This window comes from Gobius niger, assembly GCF_951799975.1.
Source record: "Gobius niger genome assembly, chromosome: 14".
NCBI lineage: Eukaryota > Metazoa > Chordata > Actinopteri > Gobiiformes > Gobiidae > Gobius > Gobius niger.
The window spans coordinates 3,843,626-3,865,782 of NC_136865.1; the positions used below are offsets into that span (position 1 = coordinate 3,843,626).

Sequence of the window (22,157 nt, forward strand, 5' to 3'; positions counted from 1 at the left end):
AGACCAACAGGCCCGGTTAGAACCATGAGGCCGTCCTTCTGTGGACCCACCACCTGCAGGAGGAGCCATAGGGGCTGGTGCAATGTGATTTGGGCAGCTTTAACGACTGCCCCCATAACCCGGCGACGGACAACTGGAAGAAAATGGATGGATGGATGGATATTTGGAAAACTCATATTGGTGTCTGTATTTTGATAAAGTTACTATTTCATTTGAGGGAAATGAAATGAAACAAATGATGAGAGAACACAGATACTTTCCTTAAATTAAAGCACTACATTGCAGCACTTAACCAAATTTCAGTTTTATACATAACGATAAAAGAATAAAAAGACCAAAACAACCAGGGTAAATAACAGTCGAAGTGCATCTGCATGTTTTTAATCACATGCTGCTTTTATGCATTAGATTATGATCTAAACAACATGAAAGTATTCACAATACTGTACTCTGGTCGGACAAAGTAACGGAATATATTACAAAATACATACAATTATCACGTATTCTCCCCAATTCTGGTCTTTTCTTTTTTCTTACCCGGCCTAACCCGACGGGATGAAACCAGACCGACCCGAACCTGCACTCAGGAGGCACTCCTTAGATTATATAGTATACCAAAACCTTCTGCCGCCCACTGTGAGTGACATTTATGGATAACAATGCATTTTATGTAATGTAAGCCAGCAAAGTAGCTATGGAAGAAAAAAATGTGGACTTTCTAACCCGACCCACCTGCTCCTGATGTTTGCCATACATTTGGGGTAATGACATCCCTGACTCTGAGGGCCCCACTAGCGTCACTAGCAATCGCCTAGTGGCCACGTTTGAGATTTGTAAAGATTTGCCTGAACTTTACACTGTGTTGTTTACCGTTTTGTTTCATTGCTTTAATGTTTGGCGCAGCCCTGTGAGGCAACTCCCATGGTGATATTGTGCTAAACAAAATGATTGATTGACTGGTGACGTCAGCTCTATTTCTGTGCCGTTTTGGCACTGTCCATTTAAAATCTGTAATAGCCAGGGCTCTGTCATTCTGTGTGTGAAGTTTCTGTGGGAGTTTATTGTTAAATTTGCTCCAATAGACGTGTAATAAAGAGGCCAGGATGGATGAGAGAGAGAGAGGAAGAGGAGATGATGTGACACACACGAGTGTTCACACGGGGCGAGGGGAGACTGGCACCCATCACGAGGAGTCCCGTACGCGCCGTGGGTGCAGTTTATGGGAGGACTTTCCGCTCCAGCCCGCTCAGTCAATCATAAATCCAGACACAGGTTCATCCGGGATTGTCTTTTACTTTTAGTTCACAGTGTCTGCATGAGTCAGCTTCGAAACACCAAGAGATGTCGACGAAATGATTAAAAAATCTAACATCCTTTGCCACATCCTGTCCACTGTCCCAGCTCACATAAGGAAGTGTGAATCTAATTTGGATCAAACATCTCCTCATCTGTCACCACCTCTCCGTGTGCCGCTTTTCCCCTTGACTCCTGTCTTTGCACTTGCTCTTCCAATGTCCGACAGCAGCTACATCCGCCGAGCCAGAGAGCCTGTGGAGGTTTGTCTTGATGGGGAGATAGTTTTTTCGATTGTCAACAAGCTGAAATGATCCTTAAAAAAAGGCATAAACCAGCTGCGGGCCTCACCTGTCTTCTTGTAGAACATGATCTCTTCCTTGAACTCCTTGCGCTCCTCCAGGGCCTCGTCGATGCTGAGGATGATGCCTTCGCTGGAGTCGGGGCCGTAGAGGAACTTGCAGGCGCAGCTCTTCTGCATGACCTCCCCTCTGGAGAAGCCCGTGAGCTCGCAGAAGCCATCGGAGCAGTAGACGATGGGGAAGCCCTGGGACACCTGGGAGACCTGAGCGTTGGCCAAGATGAAGTTACTGTCTGGGAGGAGGACAGAAAGAACACACAAACATTACTCTATCAATGTGGCATGAGGGGATTAATCATCAGATCGAATGGAAAACACTGCTCAAAATTGGACACATGCGCAGATTTGGCTTTAAAATCTGCTACAAATTTCACACGGTAAACCCTCGGAGTGATCGCTGACTGCATGCTGACAAGTCAATAATGTCCCAAGAAGCTCAAGTTTTGCAGCTAAGGCGTCGACGGCTTGGACAGATCTATTTAAACATTGTCATTAGCGCTACTTCTAAGACACTTTGTGCCTTAAGGACTTCACTCTGGACAGTTGGAGCCAAGATGTTTCAACTCATTTAAAGAGCAGGAATTGTGTTTCTTCAAGTGCATTTAGAAACCATGCACAGGTTCTTCTACATTCTCAGACATCCAGCATTTGGATTTACGAGTTAAATTCTCAAAACCCATTTCACAAAGATGCTTCATAATTAATTAAGTTATTTTGGTTAAGGGTTTGCGTTCACGACATTCTCCAACATCATGTGACAATTTAGGTGTCTTTCCACATGCAGGCGATGATGCCATGAGCTCAAACTCGATGGGGAGCGACCTGCAACCCCAACCTGGCACAACAGTCTTGGTCAAAGCGAGGCTTCGGTCTTGCACAAACTCTACTTAGCGCTAGTTTGGCCGGTCGCCTGAGGGTGTCGCTTAGGGAAAAAAGTGGGTTGGCAGAAGCGCGTACGAGCCCAAGCATTTGTTTCCGCAAAAAAAAAAAGTGTGTCAGTGCCACTGTGCTGCGTTTACCTCCTGATGAATGAAGAGCATCAGTCGTGGTCGTCTTAAAAAACATTGTTTTCTTTTTGCATTGCTGCTCCTTGTGAACAGCTCAGTCTAAAATCGAAGGAACACATTCACAAACAGGGCGCAAAGGAAACTTTCACCAATTCAGCCGCTCCAAGAATCCTTCAGCTGTAGAAAGTGTTCCAATAAGCTACAATTTCTTTGCAACTTCTCTGTTGCCAATATGACAGTTTCTGATCAATGAAATCCTTTTTGTTTGGTAAAGTTGCCGTGTCCAGCGCTCAGGGCTGCTGCCTCTGTTTCCCCGCCCGCCTCACACTCATCTTGGATCTGACTTTGCAGCGAGTGGAGGGACAGCTTTATTTCTTTAAGCTTTATTAAACATTGTGCGCCGCCTCGTGCATGTTGTTGCAAGACAAACTACAAACTTACCAAGCCCCCCCCGCGTCCCCTCGCACCCCCGAGACCCACCGCCTTCTGTAGTAACAGTCTGGGCGGCAGCGCTGAATGAGATCCGTCCACCCCCCGTCCTGCCCACTTTCTGCACCAGGTGTGATGCGGAAGTTTGGAAGGAGCGCCACCTGTCTGCAAACGCCTGCTCTACAGCTTACATTATCCTGCAAAATCGACTTTTTGGAGCTTTTAATCATGTTGTTGTGCTATTTCCTTATCAAAAACAGAGTGGTCTTTGGCTTCATTCACGCAGCTCTCAGCAATCCTCCTGAATCCTGCTCTCTGAGCAGCTGCTCCGTCCTCTGCTGGAAAACCACTGACTTGCTCAGTTGTGTCGTCAGAGTGGAACGGAAAGTGCTTGACGTCTGTAATGTAATATATTCTATGTTTACGGCCTGATTTTAATGTGTAAAAACAGCTTTTTAAATAAATGTAAAAAATAAAAACAAACGCACCCCCTGAGCGTCTGAACTGATGTCATGTTTGCACTGAGAGTTGTGAAAATGGAGCTCTTTCTAACCTACTCTGGACACGCCTGTTCTTTTTTCTCACCTAACGATAATGGCTACGAGGACAGACTTTATTCAAAGTGGATTAACTTTTATAACCAAGGCGATAACGTAAACACCCGATGGAGCGGCCATGTGTGTTAGCCATTTACGAAGCTGTGTTGCAAATGTCAGCTCCTTATAACTACTGTGTATTTTTATTTCTACTACGGTTAAGTTGCATGAGCAGAGAGAGAGGGCGGGTTTAACTGAATTGAAGCGTTGTGTTTTCTGTGTTTGAAAAATAACTCCAGAAAACACTTATATTTATCACAAATATTAGTGTTCCATTGTGGTAGAGGTACGATATAACATATAAATGCCTATACTTAACTTTGGAATGGCTAAAATAGCATAAAATAGCATAGCATAGTTTACAGATCCTTTAAGAATCAGATCTGACCCAGAGAGTTTTGGAAAGAAATGTCCAAATGTTTTCCCTGATCATTATATGCAGATATATATATGAATTACAGCAGCTCTTCAGAGAGAATATATGTGATTATGCAGGAGAGAAGTACCAGAGCCATGAGAATGTGGCATAAAATGAAATAATGAACCACTTCCTCCAACACAAACTAACCACGGCCCCAAACGCTTGTGGAGAATTCTCTAAAGTCTGTAGATGCTGTTTAATTAGTGTTTGCATCGCAGCGTCTGGAATACCTGCCGCTTTCTCCCCAACCAGCCGTGCAGATGAACTCCGAACGAGTCTGTGCAGTATCTCAAATCCAAAACACTGGGATTGTGTTCACTCTCAGCTGAAGAGGACATGAGGCGATAAGAGGCAGACAGGTGAGGGAGCAGAGGAGGAGACTATGGAGCTATTGTTGTTGGAAAAAGATTTGTGCAAGCGTGACTTGACTCATCCCAAATGAGAAGTGAGGGTTTTGTGTTTTCAGACAAATTTGTGTGTGAAAATGAACATGATGTAAAGCGGATGAACAAAAATGTGGAATAAGAGCTAAAACAAAGAATCCTTTTTAACCTTCTGACCAGGGTTTACACAGACAGAAGTCAAATGTGATGCTTTTAATGCCATTTGAATGCCCAAGTACTATATTGAATGCCACAAACTCAGAAAGTAAAGGACACCTACAGTATATCCTTTCTTAGGAGTTGCAAACATTTCATCAGACGAACGAGAAAAACGGGAAACTTTTGAGCAAAACAAATTGTTTTAGACCATTAATGAACTTATGAAGCAAAACATGTTGAGCGATTTCATAATTTTCCTTTTATTTATTTATTTAATGCCAGTTTGAATCCAATTTAATGCTTTTTAATGATATTTAAGGCCTTGATTTTGGCCCAATTCATTTAAAGGAATAGGCCACCGTTTTTACATACTGAGATATGTTCTTAGCTTTGACGAGTTCTTTAGGATCTGTCTGATCTTCACCCGTGGCTTCAGTCACGTAAACAAAGAGCTACTCCTGGTATTATTACGCGTTACAATATAGTCCCCCCTTTTATCCGCTTAGAAAATCCACATTGTTTAATTTTGTGTAATTATACTTTGTAGTGGAACACTTTACGTAACCATATTTAAATAGGGAAAACATGGAAGAGCTTGGTAGCTTCTATCTTGACCTGTTTTGGAGCTATAGTGGAGAGAGGGAGAGGCTAAATGCTAACGCCGTCTGCGCTGTGTTTACGTGACTGAAGGCACGGGGGAAGATCAGACAGGTCCTAAAGAACTCGTCAAAGCTAAGGTAAGAACAAATCTCAGTATGTAAAAACGGTGGCCTGTTCCTTTAAGGACTTTAAATGCCCCGTTGAAACCCTGCTAACAAATGGAAAAACAATGCAAGGAACTGTGAATATGTTTGTATGAGATTGGATTTGTATCATTTTTGTAACATAAGGAATTTGTGTAGCACAATGTATTTCAAACACAAATAAAACACGCACATAATATTAAACAAACTGCATTGATTTGACTTTAAATATACCTTAACTCATATCATATAAAGTTTATTGACCCAAGTAAGAGAAGATTGCATGTCTGTTTATTGAATGTTTATTGAATGCATCAGCCTTTAAACGGTGGTTCCCAACCTTTTTTGTCCCACGTGCCCCTAAAGACATTATATACTCTGGGTACCCCCCAAGTCAAGGATCTGGCCAATATTTTTAAAAAGTGAGCATAAACTGAGAGTATTATGTTCAAAATATTGCTAGAATATGTCACATTAACCAACTGTTTACAGGCCATTACAGCTTTAATGTCAGAAAACAAACTCAAAACATATTCATCGGCTCAAAATCCACTTTATCCATATCCCCACCTTTCAATATGTGCATTGACGGGTGCCTGGTTCCCATCTCTCCCCAGGGTAAAAGCTTGGGTGTCATACTGGACTCTACTCTCTGGTCTCCCCCAAAAACTCATTCAAAGCTCTGGAACACTTAACCTCAGCCCCTCCGTCAACTGGACTCTTTAGTTACTTTAAAAACCCAACTCAAGACCTTCCTTTTCACATCTGCTCATGCACTGTGATTTTATTACTGATTTTATATCTGTATGTCTGTATTGTTAATTGTAAAGTGTCCTTAGGTGACATGAAAGGCGCCATCAAATAAAGTAATAAATTATTATTATTTTTATTATTTTGAAAGAGAAGACTGATCTGAACATTCACAAATATTTAACCATACTGAACCGTTATGTTGCAGTTAGTGCATTGTGCCCCTGGCTCACAATACAAAACAAAATAGAAAACATTAAGTGATAAACTGCAGTTTCACTTTCCAGACACGGCAGCTAAAACACACACAGAGCAGCACATTCGATTCTCGGCTCATGTTCGGGCTGTTCCTGGACGACATTCTGCTTGTACTTTTTTAGAAATAAAGCTTTTGAGGCGGATTATTATGACTAAGATTGGATCTTATACATTTGTCTGTGCCTCTGACATTGTGTGGATCTATAATTCACCGCAGCCTGATTATCAGCAAGAGAAACAAAGACCAATCTCATGTGTTTTTGGGAGATGTAACTGTGTGGATCCAGAGTGTCGACAGCCTTCAGTTTAGAGGTTAGTGATGATGACACACTCTGTGCACACACACTTCTGACACGTGCCACAGAGCTTAAATATCAAGAAATATAGACAATCACTTCAGTATGATGCACATCGTCCCGCGGTGAATCGTGGGACGGTGCATTGTTACACCCCACACCGTTATTGTGGTTGTCAGAGATCACATCTATGAAAGAGCCATGCTGTAGATCTTCCAGTTCAATTCCATTTCATCTGGTATCATTGCACCACTTTTGGACACATGTTTTCAGCTCAGTTCAATTGTTCAGACAGAGATGTTTAACCTCGAGTCAGTTTTCGTTTCATGCGGATAGGCCCTGTAACTCCAGAGATATTAAATCAGGGCAAATCCACTGGCAGACTCTCCTTACAATGTTCTAACATCACGAGGACGTAACCTTTTGGCAGGAGAGGAGCGTGTCAGAGCAGGTTTAAAGATGACAGTGGAAGGTACACCTCAATAGAAGATGATGAATCGATGAGTCCACACACAGAGCCGCGTTTCGAATGGAGATGAGTTTAGCCTAATATAGTGGAGTGTGACAGTGAAAAGTGAATCCCATTACACGGGGGCAGTCCGCTGTAATGAGGTTGTTAATGTGCAGATGTGAGGTGTGAGTGGACCGCGTGAGTCCACCTCGGTCAGTATTAAGTTAGTACAGCCAGTATACAAGAACTGCAACTCTAGGTACAACCAGTGTTTGAACAATAGCTATTGTTGGAGGGTCTCATTTGATTTGTAAACATCTGGAAAAGTCAGGTGGTTACGCTCGGGTCCGCCCTTATAGTCTTACAAAATCTGATAGACCTACAGCTTAGTCTTTACCTTGAATAGTGGTTTTACTCTTTAGGAACAAATAGGTCACAACAAGTGAGGGTGAATAAAGCTTTGTCTGAAACAAAAACAAGCAGGAGTGCCCCAAGGAGCTGTGCTTTCCCCTGTACTGTCTACTTTGTACACACACAAAAGCCAAACAACAAAATATACAAATTCTCCAATGACACGATTATGCTGAGCTGATACTCACAACAGGGGAAAGTCCATCTAGGCCTGTCACGATGAGTTCGATATATTGAACCATGAAAATATTGTTTTAAACAAAACTTTTTAATGGCGTATAGAAACTAACTCTAAAGGTTACAAATGACAGTAAAGCTTTGTTTGAAAGACACTGAAAATATCCCACTATATGAAATTCAATGAAATAGAACTTACTTGGCGTAGAAAAAAAAACTAATCCGTGTGACAAAAAAATGTAAAGAAATGAACAGACGATAAACGCTGAGCCCAGAAATGTATTGTTTGTCTGTCATTTATTGAACGATGAGTCAATGTAGTAACTATCGTGACAGGCCTAAGTCCATTAGACATTCTGTGAAGAAGTGGCTTTTGGACACTGAGACATGTGAACACAACATGGTGTAAAACTTGGTGTGTGGAAGATGTTTTGTGGATTATCCCTTACTGATCTTTTAGCTGAGCTAATTTACCTATTTTTCAGATTTAACTATATGTTGTTATTCACCATTCAGTGTCTTTTTATGTCTCTGTGATGGTGTTTTGGCTGTATGTTTGTGCCTGTTGTTTGTCTTATCTGTCATGACATCAACCTGCCAGGGGACTACGGAGGAAAATTAGCCTATATGGCTAACTTTGTTATGTTGAAAAAACACGTGTTGATTAATGTTCACTGTCCCAATTCAAATATAGAAAGAAAGAAACAGACTCTTTCTATTCCAAAGAGAAGGTCTTTGACCCCCAAAGGACTGCTGTCACATGACCCAGTCTTTATCAGAATCAGAATAGTTTTTTTACTGTCATTGTCACAAACTAGGAATTTTCTTTGGTGTAATCGTGCAACATTAAACATAAAACTTGGTAGAGACAAATGATAAACTATAAAACTATAAAACTACAAGTGCATGCATAAAATAGATACAAAATAAAATAGATAAAAAACAACAACAGCGACATTTGACACAGATCAACAGCATGAATGCATTTCCCACTTGGTGGGAGTGAAACAGAACACGTCGAGTCCTTCAAATATCTTGGCTCCTCCTCAAGTGGAGTGTGCATGTAGAGTTCTTGTGTCCCACATTGTCTCAGAGGCTCTGTTTTTTAAATAGACTCAGAATATTTGGTGTGAGCACAAACATAATGTTTTTATAAAGCTGTTCTGTAAAGACTAATCGGATGTGGCCTGGCCTGGTTCGACTCCCTTACCGTCCTGTGTAAAATCCAAAATAGAGAATATGATCCGGAAAGCAAAATGATTGTATCTTTTTTATGCTATGATAGAAACGTATGTGCAATGTTTGGCCTTAAAGTATCTTATTTGTGCACAGTGATTGTCACAGCACAGCCATATCCCACAGTTGCAATGATCCAGAATGTATTGACCCATATCTGCGGTCATAGTTGTCTGTGTAAATGCAGGAACCACAGAGACAAATTTCCCTTTGGAACATTAAAGTTGAACATAGTATAGTTGGAAATAACAGTAAAACATGTTCAATGATCAGCGTGAAACTGTAATGTAACGCCTCTTTGTAATGTTCTCTCAGGTGAAACAAATGACAGTAATAGCCGCTCACAGATAGCTCATATATGCTAATGCACACATGTTCCCCATCAGCCCGGGACGTCCTGCAGACCCTCGGCGACGGAGCCCATTTTCCGCCTGACTGCTCGCTGTGTTGCTGTTAATTGTTTCGTGTTGTGGCCTGTCAGGATTTGGGGAAGGTGAGAGCCGGAGTTTGACACCGGCTAATTCCATTTGTTTCTACACCAGAGCGAGAGGGAATGTGGCGAGAGGAAGCGGTTGATGAGGATGAGGATGAGGATGAGGAAGGAGGTAGAGGGAAAGGAGGCTGTATGTTTCCTACCATGGCTCCTTCAGCATAACATCAGCTGCAAGGAGCCATGTTAGAGCAGGAAAGATTCTGTCAAACATTGATTTTTATTGTTTGCCCTTAAAAGACTACATTCATTTATTCATTCTGGATAATAGAACTACAGTATATGCACAACAGTGGCTAGTGCTTACATTTTTCTGAATATACTCACTTTTTGAATTTCAATTGTAGTCATTATAGGGTAGATTTATTAGAACATTGGGCTTTGACACGAGTCAAATTATTTAGTAAAAAAAATCGTTTTCTAAGAACTCCTCCTACAGACATTACAGTAACTGTTGGGGTGTAAAGGCAGATTAGGGAAAGAGACAGGATTATAATATAGTCATAAGTTGACTTTGTAAAGTTACCGCTACATATAGCCCGCAGGTCGTGACCAATCAACTTTTTCAGCCTGTAACCTTGTCATCATACCATTTTTAGCAGTGACCTGACAAACTGCATTCCTGGTCAATTAACTCAGGAACAAAATATTGGATGGATGGATGGACAAAATATTTTCACATCTGGTTTAAAATCCTTGGTCCTTGTTGTCATGGCGTTGTGAAAACAGGAAGCAACCTCCCTCCCTCCTGCTGCAGCTTTTGCCTTTTTCCTGTGCTTGATTTGTAAATTAGTATTTACAGGAACACTTTTGGTCTGAAGTGATGGATTCGGGGAACAGGCCAAAACATTTGCCAGAACCTTCGCATTAAAAACACCATTACATCAGATCAAATCTTTACCGGATCCTCCTAAATATTTCCCGGATCATTTACCATGAAACACTGAAAATTGGGGGAATGCGTCTTGTTTGAAACCTACAAATGTCTTCTTCTGAAACACTGAAGAGGCACCAAGAGCCCCCACACCTGCAGCACAGTGGAGGCGTCATAAGAGGAGCTACAGGAAACAACAAGGGGACAAATGAGGAGATGGTGAAAGATTGTTGTGGAGCGGAGGGAACTGCAGGAGAGGGGGAAGGAGGAGCTGACCAGTGCAGGACACCATGCTCTGAAACAGGGACAAACCTAGGAGGCAGTGCACCATTTCAGAGGATCAGAGGAGGCTGAAGGGAGTCAGGTTTCCTCTGGGTGTTTTACGGTTTCCTCAACCTCCAAAAACATTCTGGTCAGGTTGTACAATGACAAATAAAGCACTTGCTTACTTACCTACTTATTTAAAAGAAATATACTGTCTATTTTATATATTTAAAAAGTATATATCAATAACTGGCCTTAACTGGCACAAAAATTATCAACTATTTTTCCCCTTATTTGCTGTACCTTAATATAAAAGTAATGACAAAGCAAATACATTTACAGTTTATTGTTTTTTTTTCTCTATCCAAAATACAACACATTTTCAGCAGATAGTGTTCCATAAGTCATATGGAGTCAATGACATATTGATATTTAACAGAAAAAATAATTGTATGTTTAACCAATGATTAGTCATACAGATGGAGTAGGAGATCATATGATCATAAGTGTTATACAAAATATTAAAGTTTACAGCAACTGAGGAAAACATTTAATGCACAAACTGAATCACAAACAGATCTGACTCAATAATCTCAGTGTTTTTTGATTTGTGGAAAGTGCATGGTGTGTTTATCATAATTTATCCAGACTCCAACATGCAGTGGCTGAGTGAATTTAGTCTGGACTCTGTGGATCAGGCTGAGGGTCTGGTCTTTAACGCTATAGAAGGACAGGAGCCCTGCACTGTGGTCCAGGAACACTCCCAGTCTGGAGGATGGAGGACCAGAGACCTTGGAAGTGACTCCGTTAAAGTGATAGGAATAACCTGTGCTGTAGCAATCTAAGGCCCAGGATCTATCATCATGTCCAAAGCAAGCAGAGGGTTTATTAATGTCTCTGTAGGCCACAGCTAAACTAACCCACTGTGTCCCACTCCACTCCACCTCCCAGTAGCAGCGGCCCGTCAGAGCCTCTCTGCTCAGGACCTGCTTCAGGTTAATGAATCTGTCTGGGTGATCTGGATACCTCTGTTCTTTACTGCAGTATGTGACTCTCCTGTTCCCCTCAGACAGACTCAGGTTTTTATGAGCTGTGTTTGGATCCAGAGAAATATCACAGGCGTATTTTAGGAATCCCTCTCTACTGGACAGAAGTGTGTGGACTTCTCTCAGAGTGGTGCACACCTCTGCCTTGCTCTGGTTCAGGCTGAGCTGGATCTTCTCCCTGAGACCTGACAGGGCTGTGGTCACAGACTCAAAGTAGTGCAGCTCCTGTGAGGGGACTGTGCTCACAGCCGTGGTCTGTCCGTGTGAGGGCAGGTCAGAGAGGAGCTGTAGGAAGTGGTTATGGTCTGGTGTCTTCAACAGCGTGTCCATCTCAGAGAGGGTCTTCTTCCTCTGAGTGATGTCCTGCTGCACTTGATCCTGAAGCTCCTGGACTCTCCTCAGCTCGGATTTTTCCTGATCTCGGATCTGCTGCTCCACCTCAGAGCGTCTCTTCTCCAGGAGCACGACCATCTGGGTGAAGTCGTCCCCGCTGCGCTGCACTGCGTCCTGGGCAGAGCGGCTGATGGCCTGGGCCTCCTCCTGGAGCCTCCTCAGACCTGTCTCACTGCCCCTGATGGTCTCCTGCAGATGTTGTCTTCTGGTCTCCAGCTGTGTCTGCCTCTGGGCTCTCTCTGCTGCAGACGACACCGTGTCATGACCCTTGTGCTGGTCCATGCAGCAGACCACACACAGCAGCTGCTGGTCCGAGCGACAGAACATCTTCTTCACCTCCTTGTGCTCAGAGCAGAGATATTCCTGGAGTTTGTCCGACGGCGCCACCAGCTGGTGCTTCTGTAACACTGCTACATCCCGGTGAGGCTGTAGGTGGCGCTCACAGTAAGAGACCAGACACTGCAGACAGGAGTGAACGGCCTTCAGCTTCCTCCCACTGCACACATCACAGGGCACATCTCCTGGAGCGGCCACACAGTCTCCAACAGGGGGCGCTGTGGGCCCTGCCTCCTTCATCTGCTCCACTAAAGCCGCCAACATGATGTTTCTGCCCAGCACAGGCCTGGGACTGAAGCTCTGCCTACACTCAGGACAGCTGTACTCAGGCTGACTCTCCTCTCGGTCCCAGTGGCTCTGGACACAGCTGCTGCAGAAGCTGTGACCACATGGAACAGTGACCGGCTCCTTCAGCAGCTCCAAACAGATCGCACACGTCCAGGCCTCTGTGGTGAGGGTGTTCTCTGCCATGGCGGCTCCTCCTGACGGCGACTGGGAGAGTCTGACTGAAGCTGGCCTGCTTATACTACTGTGGGAGGGGCAACGGCCAAACCTGTTCTGGGAGGAAGCAGGAGGAGCTACAGTCAAACATTCTTCATTCTATTATCTCTCAGCTGTCGGTCAGGTGAGGCACAGTCAACAAAACAAAACAAAAAAACACATGTTTAATCTGCTGTTGACACGGCTACAACAGAGGCCTTCAATGTTTTTCAGAACAGGGCCCCAAACTGATTTGGGCTGGGCACCTCATTCACTTAGTCCAACAAAAAAATGTAGTTAAATAAAAAGTACAGATAGTGTGCCCAAAAATATAGTTTAGTGAAAGTGAAATACAAAATATTCATCATAAAATCAAAGAAAAAGGGGCTAGAATGAGTACTTTTTGCTTTGTTATTGTCCACCATTGCTGCCCTATTGCATTTCTACTGAAGGTAATAATGTAATAAAACGACAGCTCAGGGCGCAGCAGCTGTTTAAAGGCCTAAAGGCAAGTTCATGTTTAAAGTGTTTTCTTTTTTTTCTACTATTCATTTAACATCCAGTGAAAGAAATACAATGACAGAAACAAAAGAAGAAACGATGTTTGAAATATACATTATATACAGTTTATCATATAGCTGCTGGTTTACTACAAGGTCAAATATGCACAAATATCTACTTTTATTTCACCAAAAAGTTGCATAATGCGCCTTTAAAAAACAACAACAATATTGCTGATACAGTTGGCATGAAGGAAGGGTGGGATGGGGGGTGAGTGCTTATTGTGTAAGTGCTGTCTCGGTTTGTGGGGTCTCTTTGTGCGTGCTTGCATGTGGGGGTGTAAGGGTGCTATATCAGAATGAATGGTGTATCATTTATGTAGGTGTTATGTATTGCTGATTAAAATATTACTCAAAAAAATTAATTAAATGTATCGTGTTGTATGTTTTGTTGCCTCAGGGCCTGGACAACGTGACATCATCAATAGAAAAATGAATTCACAAGTTTATCAAGATATTTTGCAGAAAAACCTCAGACATTCATAATAGTGTGGAATAAGTAAGTGAACCCTTGTATTAAATATCAGCTGATCCTTCTTTTGCAGCAATAACTGCTTTTCTATAGTTGCAGATTAGACACTCACAACGATCAGGATGAATCTTGGACCATTCCTCTTTACAAAACTGCTGCAGTTCAGCGAGATTCAGGCGGTGCACTTACTTATTCCACCCTGTCCTGTGAATGTTTACATGTTTTGGCCAATAAAAATATGATCAAATGTAAATGTTTGGGTGGTTTTAGTTTAAGCAGACACTGTTTAATCATTCTTATGATTTGAATAAAGATCGGACCACATTTAGTGACCAGTTTAGGCAGAAATGTGAGAAATTCCAATGGGTGTACTTACTTTTTCTCGCCACTGTATTTGCAGGTGTGCATGTGTGTGTGTGTGTGTGTATGTGAAGGACTATAAGAGTGTGAGTGGCATTTGTGATATTTTTGAGACATTGATTTACCATAATTTGTGGTTTGGTGCTGGGGATTAAGTTGTTGTTGAGAAACGGTTGAAGTTGAGGTTAAAGTGGCCGATGAATGGTGACCAGGTTCATGTTCAATCTGATGTGACACTTGAGAGACTGCATTCCTGTTTGATTAAACCTCTTTCCTAACTCTCATAAATACCTGTTCCATTCCACTCTACACAATGTTGTTTTAGTGACGTTTAGAAAAGTCCCAAACCGCCACAAACAAATAAATAATTCCTGATGAGTCCAAACGTCAAACGCCATTTGAAGCACGTCCTCACCAGCTCATAAGACGTAAAAGAAAGAGCCAGATAAACCAGCGTTAAAGGAATAGGCCACCGTTTTTCCATACTGAGATATGTTCTTACCTTAGCTTTGACGAGTTCTTTAGGACCTGTCTGGTCTTCACCCGTGCCTTCAGTCACGTAAACACAGCGCAGACGGCGTTAGCATTTAGCCTCTCCCTCTCTCCTCTATAGCTCCAAAACTGGTCAAGATAGAAGCTACCAAGCTCTTCCACGTTTTCCCTATTTAAATATGGTTACGTGAAGTGTTCCACTACAAAGTATAATTACACAAAATTAAACAATGTGGATTTTCTAAGCGGATAAAAGGGGGCACTATAATGTAGGGCGTAATAATACCAGGAGTAGTTCGAAATCCACGCAGTAATCTTCACTTTACTGTGCGGATGCCAAATTCATTAATGCATAGGCTTATACAATCAGAACTCTTGCAAATAAAGCAATGAAACAGTCCGAAACAGGCACCATGAACAATGTCATACTTCGTGATGGGACTGGTAAAGGTAATAACGTAATGAAAACGCAGCTCAGCGCCCAGCAGCTGTTTAAGAGCATAAAGGCTTCAGGGTTCATGTTTAATCTGATGTAACCGGACACCAGCCCTCAGAACTCTGTCATCAAATCCATTTTCAGCAGGAACCTGACAGACTGCATTCCTGTTTGATTAAACCTCTTTCGCAACAGTCATGAATACCTGTTCCATTCCATTTTGCACAATGTTGTTTTAGTGACGTTTAGGAAAGTCCCAAACTGCAGCCAGTGAATGACTCTGGTAACAGTTTATCGTGTGGATGGACTCTGGTGGTTTGACCTCAGCAGGGAGAGACGTCAGTGAAGGAAGTGGTGGTGAAGAGGAGGGAATGGAGAGGCTGAGGAGGCTGGTGCTGCTGTCCAGTCAGTGTGAAGTTAATGCAGATTGATTCTTTGGATCATGTGATAATATTATTCTTTTGTTGTTGTGTGATATGGCAATAATGCAGGCGCTACATGGGGCAGGGACCAGTGTTCATTTCGTCGACTAAAATATTTAGTCTTAATTTTAGTCAAAGTGATATTTTTGACGACTAAAATTGGACTAAAACTAAATTAAAAGTTGTTCATGAGACTAAAACTACAACTAAAATGTCCAGATATTTTAGTCGACTAAAATAAGACTAAATAATAATGAAAGGGAGTGAAAATCATCCAAACTTCTATTGACCGTCTGAAAGAGCCTCAGATCATTTACAATCACTGCTAAATGATCAGCTCTGAGCTTTGTTCATGTGGAGCAGCTCCATGAAGCAGAGGAACAACATTAAATATGTTTATAATGAATATTATCAATGCAAAGTCGACTAAAGAGTCGTTTAGAATCAAATTTAAAATGCTGCTCCTCATATTTAAATCCATAAAGCGTTTAGCTCCGCTTTATCTCCAAGACGCTGTCATTCCATATCAGCCAACCAGAGCTCTCCGCTCTCAAAACTCAGGGCAACTAGTGATTCCTCGAGTCTCCAAAATCACTGTAGGAGGACATTGTATTTGCCTGGATTCACCTGAACTTTTAATTGTCATATTTATTGCTCTGTTTAATGGCCTTAATGTTCGGTGCAGCCCTGTGAGGCGACTTCTGTTGTGATATTGGGCTATACAAAACCATTAAACTTGAACTTAAACTTAAATTAGTCTTAAATTTAGTCGACTAAATTTACTTGCTAAAACTAGACTAAAATTGAAACGTTTTTTTTGACTAAATCTCGACTAAAATCAACTTACATTTTAGACTAAGACTAAAACTAAATTAAAATATGTTGTCAAAATTAACACTGGCTGTGACTGAAGACAACGAACATCGTATTTAAGACACACAGACATCACTACACAAATGAATCATTGGTTAGTTAGAAAGAACCGGTAACTTGTGTGTAAGAAAACTGGATGCTTATACAGCACACCCCGTTGTGATCAATAAAGGATTATCTTATCTGATCTTATTCACTCATTTCCACTGTTTGAGTATGACTGTACGGAAAATACAAAACATGAAGGCACATTTGTGTGTTTTCTTTTCCCTAGTAACTGTTGTTCTGTCTTGGCTGAAAAGCTGAACTGCTCAGAAGAAGAATAATGATGATTCTTGTACAAACCGACTTGACGCTGTGTCTTGTAACAGCCATGTCAGAGTAATCCTGAGTGCTGAGTCGGCCTCCGTCTGTAGTGGAGTCAAAGGCTCAACCCCAAGTCATGAGGGGGTTCCCTTCTTTATGCTTTTAAGCTTTTCTGGACTTTTTCTGATGACCATGGCTTTGTTTTTGTATCATAATTTTTCTCAGCTTGAAAGCACAATCTTCCGTATCTCATAAACTTCCCTCAAAGTAGGCCGTGTGTCATTGATTCTCTCCAGATGAATGGGGTAAACGGATCATTGGCATGTTTTGTTTTCGTGCCAAGTTTCGATAGAGGCTATAGTTTGGATTTGTAGAGATGGTGAAGTAGTATAATGTAACGGGGAGGGGCATGAGGAGTGCACAGTGATGGGAGAGCAGCGAGGGAACACGAAAGGCCCAGGAAAGTAGGACAGTGCGTGTGCAGAGGACATTATAGAGGTGATTAATGAACATACTGTCTCAAAGAGCTCTGGATTAATGCACAAACTCCTAACCCTGCTCCAGGCACTCCTCTTCACTGAAAAAGCCAGATTTACACTGCACGAGTTCGGCAGTTTGAGGTGAAAGATCAGGGTGAAAACACACCGGCCATTTTCCCAAGCTCATCTACAAGTATGGACATCTTTATCTGTGTGTAAGGCTGTGACCGAGATGACTCTGCAGTCCAAACATGGTCGTTTCCTTTGTGGGAGACAGCAGCGGCTAAAGACGGGAGAAATATACACAGGGCGCATGTGCAGTCGCTACCAAACTTTAGGGACGAGGTTCTCATTCCACTCTAGCATCATCTCCACTTCAGTCGCTCCTACAGACACGGAACTGCACTGACTTGGATTCTGAAGGTTTTTCACAAGGATTTTTCAATATCTAAATTGAAGCCTGATTTATTGAGCTTTGAATCACAAAAAAACAAGGTGAAATGTGAATTTTCTCAGGTTTTTTTCATGGTAGCATAGTGGTTAGCGCTGGTGGTTCACAGCTACAAGGTCCGGGTCCGACTCCCAGCTGGACGAGGCCTGTCTGTGTATGTTCTCCCTGTGTCTGCGTAGGTTTCCTCCTCTCATTCATCCTGTTCTATTGTACATGTTTTTGTGGTAAACCTACGCAGACACAGGGAGAACCAACTCCAAACAGAAAGGCTTCGTGGGAATCGAACCCAGACTTCTCGCTGTGAAACATGAACTGTGCTACCGTGCTGCCTTTTGACTTTTCAGTAATAATTTATCTGAGAATGTTTCGCTTTTATATGTGAGTAACATTTGACCAGTGGTATCTGTACTACCTGTAAAATGTAGGGCTATATCGTTTTTGCAATATATTTGGCAATACGCCTTTGTCGCCAAACCAAGTATCAATACTATCAGAGTATCACAACTTTCAATACTTCATCCATCCATTTTCTTTTGCTTTATCCGGGGCTGGGTGAGATGCCCAGACTTCCTGATCCACGCACACCTCCTCCAGCTGTTCTGGGGGAACCCCGAGGCGACATAGTCCCACCAGCGTGTCCTGGGCCTTCCACGAGGCCTCGTCTCAATAGGACATGACTGGAACACCTCCTGAGGGAGGAGGCACCTGTTTCGGATGCTTCCTGAAACAGGTGCCCTAGCCACCTCAGCTGGCTCCTTTCTCCTTTCAGCGACTCCGTGTAGGTTTTCTCCGGGTACTCTGGTTTCCCTTGCCACTAAAAAACATGTACAATAGGCCAGGATGTTGACCTAATAATAGGTCAAAAACCCTAATTCAAACCTGTTGCTATCTGTTATTTAGATTTCGTCGCTGAAAATATCGACAATTTTAGCCATTTTTATTTAAATCATCAAATAACAGAAAACTTGCAATATGTTTCTCCCTCATGTTACTGTTATAGTACTGTATATACTGTTATACTGTACACAGTACTACAACAGCAATGTACAACAAAAGTCTCAACTTGAGATCATTAAATAAAAGTGTTTCCTTTTAACCGGCAGAGTCCCGCCTTAAATTAGGTGTCTGACCCTTTAAAAGACACTTTCAGCTCTGAAATGTTCTCCTTTGTCCTTTCTTCACTCACTAAAGTCCTCCTCGCACTAAACGTCGTTGCCCCACGAGTTTACAGTGAGTTTGGACACTTGTATTACTGCAGAACAAATCACACGGCGAGCCCTTCCTCCACAGCGCCGCTTATCAGATCACTCCATAAAACATCGTCTTCTCGCGCTCTCCTTCAGTGCGGAAATCCGATGGAAAAGTAATCAACCTCTCCCAGCATAAACACGGTTACAGCCAGGCCTGTCACAGAAACACATTTCAGAGCGGGACGTAGGAAAGATTACATGGAACCGACGACCGGAGGGCGTCCGCGGGGCTGCACAGTCCAGACTTCGATCATTCGGACTGACCCTTCCACAGTCGCAGGTTTAGCTCATCGAGACAGACGTTTTTGAGTTTTTGACTTGAGCTTTTTGTTACCTTCTACGTTTCAACAAAAGTTCCAAAGTTGTCCACATATTTCAAGCCACTTTTGAACAGCAGGTGGCGCTGTGCAGATGGATTGTCAATGCCACTGACTTGGAAAATGTGCATTATGGAACTTTTTATGTGAAAACTTGTGCGTAATTGACATTTTTGTGACCCTTTTTGTTTCGTTCACAGCTGCTCCCATAACCTGCAGGATCAATTGTTTTGCAGGTTTTTCTGTCGGCAGTATAAACCTACCAGAAATGTGAAAAACAACTGATCCTGGAGCCACCGTGATGGAAAGTAAAGGTGCCATGCTGACCACTCACACAGTCACTGGGTCACTGAAAGGTCAAATATGCAATAATAAAAAGCTTTATTTCACATTAAAGCAGTACTAAGTAACGTGTTTACCTTAATAAATCTGTTTCGTAGTCCCTGTGGGGGTAATACAAGTGTTAATGGGATGGTTGGAGGGTCTTTCATCTCACCCTGGTGTCTCTGGACAGAAAACCATGTTTGCAACTTCACTGCCACCGGTCCGGAGAAAGCAATACACACTAATGGAATCACGAAGACGAAGCAAGCATACTAACAGGCAAAGCTAACTGCGGGCTAACGTCACTTTAAACAGTATTTACAGCCAAGTTTGAGAGAAAAAAAATATTTCCATTGTATAATTGGATGCACAATATCCCTCTCTCCCTTCGCCTTTCCTGTCAGCGTCGTATTTACTCTCCAAGACAATAAGTTAAAAAATCGTAACTTGCTACTACACCTGCAGTTGCGCTTATGGCCTCTAGGGGGAAGACTTACTTAGTACTGCTTTAAAAGTCCCATAATGCACTTTTGGTTTATTTGGTTGGGACAGTGAATTTTAATGAACAAGCCACACCGGATTGACGCCTTGGGCTTATTTCCCTACACACACTCTCAAACATCCTGTTCTATTGTACATGTTTTTTGTGGTTGGGGAAACCAGAGTCCCCGGAGGAAACCTATGCAGACACGGGGAGAACATGCAACATGCAACTTTCAATACTTTTAAAAAGTGAGATTTTTTCTGTAAGTTAAACAGCACTTAATTTTAAACCTACATTTTGTTTGCTCCAACACTTCAATAAATGTCAAATGAACTTTGTTTTATAACGTTTAGATAAATCACTGTTCTCTTGTTCAAAGGTTTCTAAGTATCGTGATATACTGGTCTGTAGCATCTTGTGTTAGCATTAGCATTGTTTTTGTGCGGCCTGGTGTCTGGGATTAGTTTGGGATTCTTTTGTTAGGGTGTGTTCAGTGGTTTATACCGTCCCGTAGGGATTAGTTCTGGGGCTCACCTTTTTGTTGGTGTTTTGTTGTGTTTTGGCCACACTTTGTTTGTTACTTTGGGATTGTTGCCTTTTGGACGCACGATGGCTACAGTTTTTTGTTTTGTTTTTTTATTTTCTTCTAGACCGGCTCCTGCCATGACACCTGCCCTGTGAGGACGCCAGTTGAAGGTAGCTGGGAATTTGTTTACTGTCCCCTGTTCTTTTGCTGTTCGTGTCTGTCTGGCCTGTTCCATTAAAGAGGGGGTATTAGGCTTTTTTCAGTCACATAGCACCAGTCTATATCACACTACAATGATGACGAACCCTTCTGTAAATGCAGTGAATTAAAATAAATCAAAATAACTGCCTTGTATAAAATTGCTCTCTCAAAATGGCTGTAGTGAATGTCTTGAAATAGGCCTCTGTCTCTTTAAGAACCTCTGAGCCTTTCCGACACGCCCCCTCCACACGCTGTCTGTGGCATCAGTGGGGAGGGGGTTCTGCTGAGGAGCAGTGGTTGGTTACTCGGCTGGTGACGAAAGCTCGGAGGCGTCTCCAGGAGGTGGGGGCGTTCCTTGGAGGACTCGGGCAAACCTATCCCGAAAATGGCTGCCATCAGAGTTTTTACAGATTACTCAAAAATATGTGAATGTGCCAAGGCAACACTTCAGGCACGTTTTTAAAGAGGGAATGACAGAAAAACATGATGGAAAGCTTGAAAAAGTCGATTTTGCATAATACCCCCTCTTTAAACACTTAGTCCAGATGACAACTTCATGCATATCTTTGCTTCTGAAATGCTGCAATAACTGACCGCTGACACAGCAGTGTTATTAACTTTACTTTTCACAGCATGAACAGCAATGATTTATGTTGCTCCTCGAGGGGGTTGTTTTACAGTGCTTCTCAAATATTTTCTGTGACGCCCCCCATAGGAAGACGAAAACAGCCCAAACAGAAAGTTAGCAGCCTGTGGTGTTCTCTGGTCACAGCGGAGAGAGAAAGAAGGCGCAGGATTACAGAGAGAGGAGGAAAAGAAAAAGTTTCTGCCGAGACATCTCTGTCTTTGGGTTAAAAATAAGTTTCCAACTATTGATCAATGATCCCCCTCCTGGAACCGCCACCTTAACGTGGTGGAGGGGTTTGAGCGCCCGAATGATCCTGGGAGCTCTGTTGTCGGGGGCTTCGTGCCCCTGGTAGGGTCTCCCATGACAAACAGGTCCTAGGTGACGGGTCAGACAAAGAGCGTTTCAGAAGCCCCTCATGAGAGACCAACAGGCCCGTTCAATCGTGAGGCCGTCCTTCTGTGGACCCACCACCTGCAGGAGGAGCCATAAGGGGCTGGTGCAATGTGATTTGGGCAACTCCAACAGCTGCCCCCACAACCCAGAAACGGAAAAGTAGAAGAAGATGGATGGATGGATGGATGGATGGATGGATGGATGGATGATCAATGATCGAGAAGCAGAGTGCACGAGGCAACACAGAGACAACCAGGTGTGCACGATAGGTACTGCAGACAAAGGTGCAGGTCCTGGGAGAGGGAGGGAGCCCTGAATGACTGTAGGGT

General features: G+C 42.7%; 2 protein-coding genes across 2 annotated transcripts in view; both read right to left on the reverse strand.

Annotated features, from left to right (window-relative positions):
- The window catches only part of kcnh8 (potassium voltage-gated channel, subfamily H (eag-related), member 8), a 165,819-nt gene that overhangs the window by 118,798 nt on the left and 24,864 nt on the right, over window positions 1-22,157 (reverse strand). Inside the window, exon 2 of the mRNA XM_079571228.1 lies at window positions 1,645-1,887. Coding sequence (XP_079427354.1) covers window positions 1,645-1,887 — 243 coding nt within the window. The remainder of the gene's footprint in view (window positions 1-1,644; window positions 1,888-22,157) is intronic.
- Window positions 11,193-12,845, reverse strand: LOC306973383 (E3 ubiquitin/ISG15 ligase TRIM25-like; the record flags this gene model as incomplete). The annotated part of the gene is made up of 1 exon (XM_079570309.1): window positions 11,193-12,845. One exon carries the CDS (start codon window positions 12,843-12,845, stop codon window positions 11,193-11,195), a length of 1,653 nt encoding a protein of 550 aa, XP_079426435.1.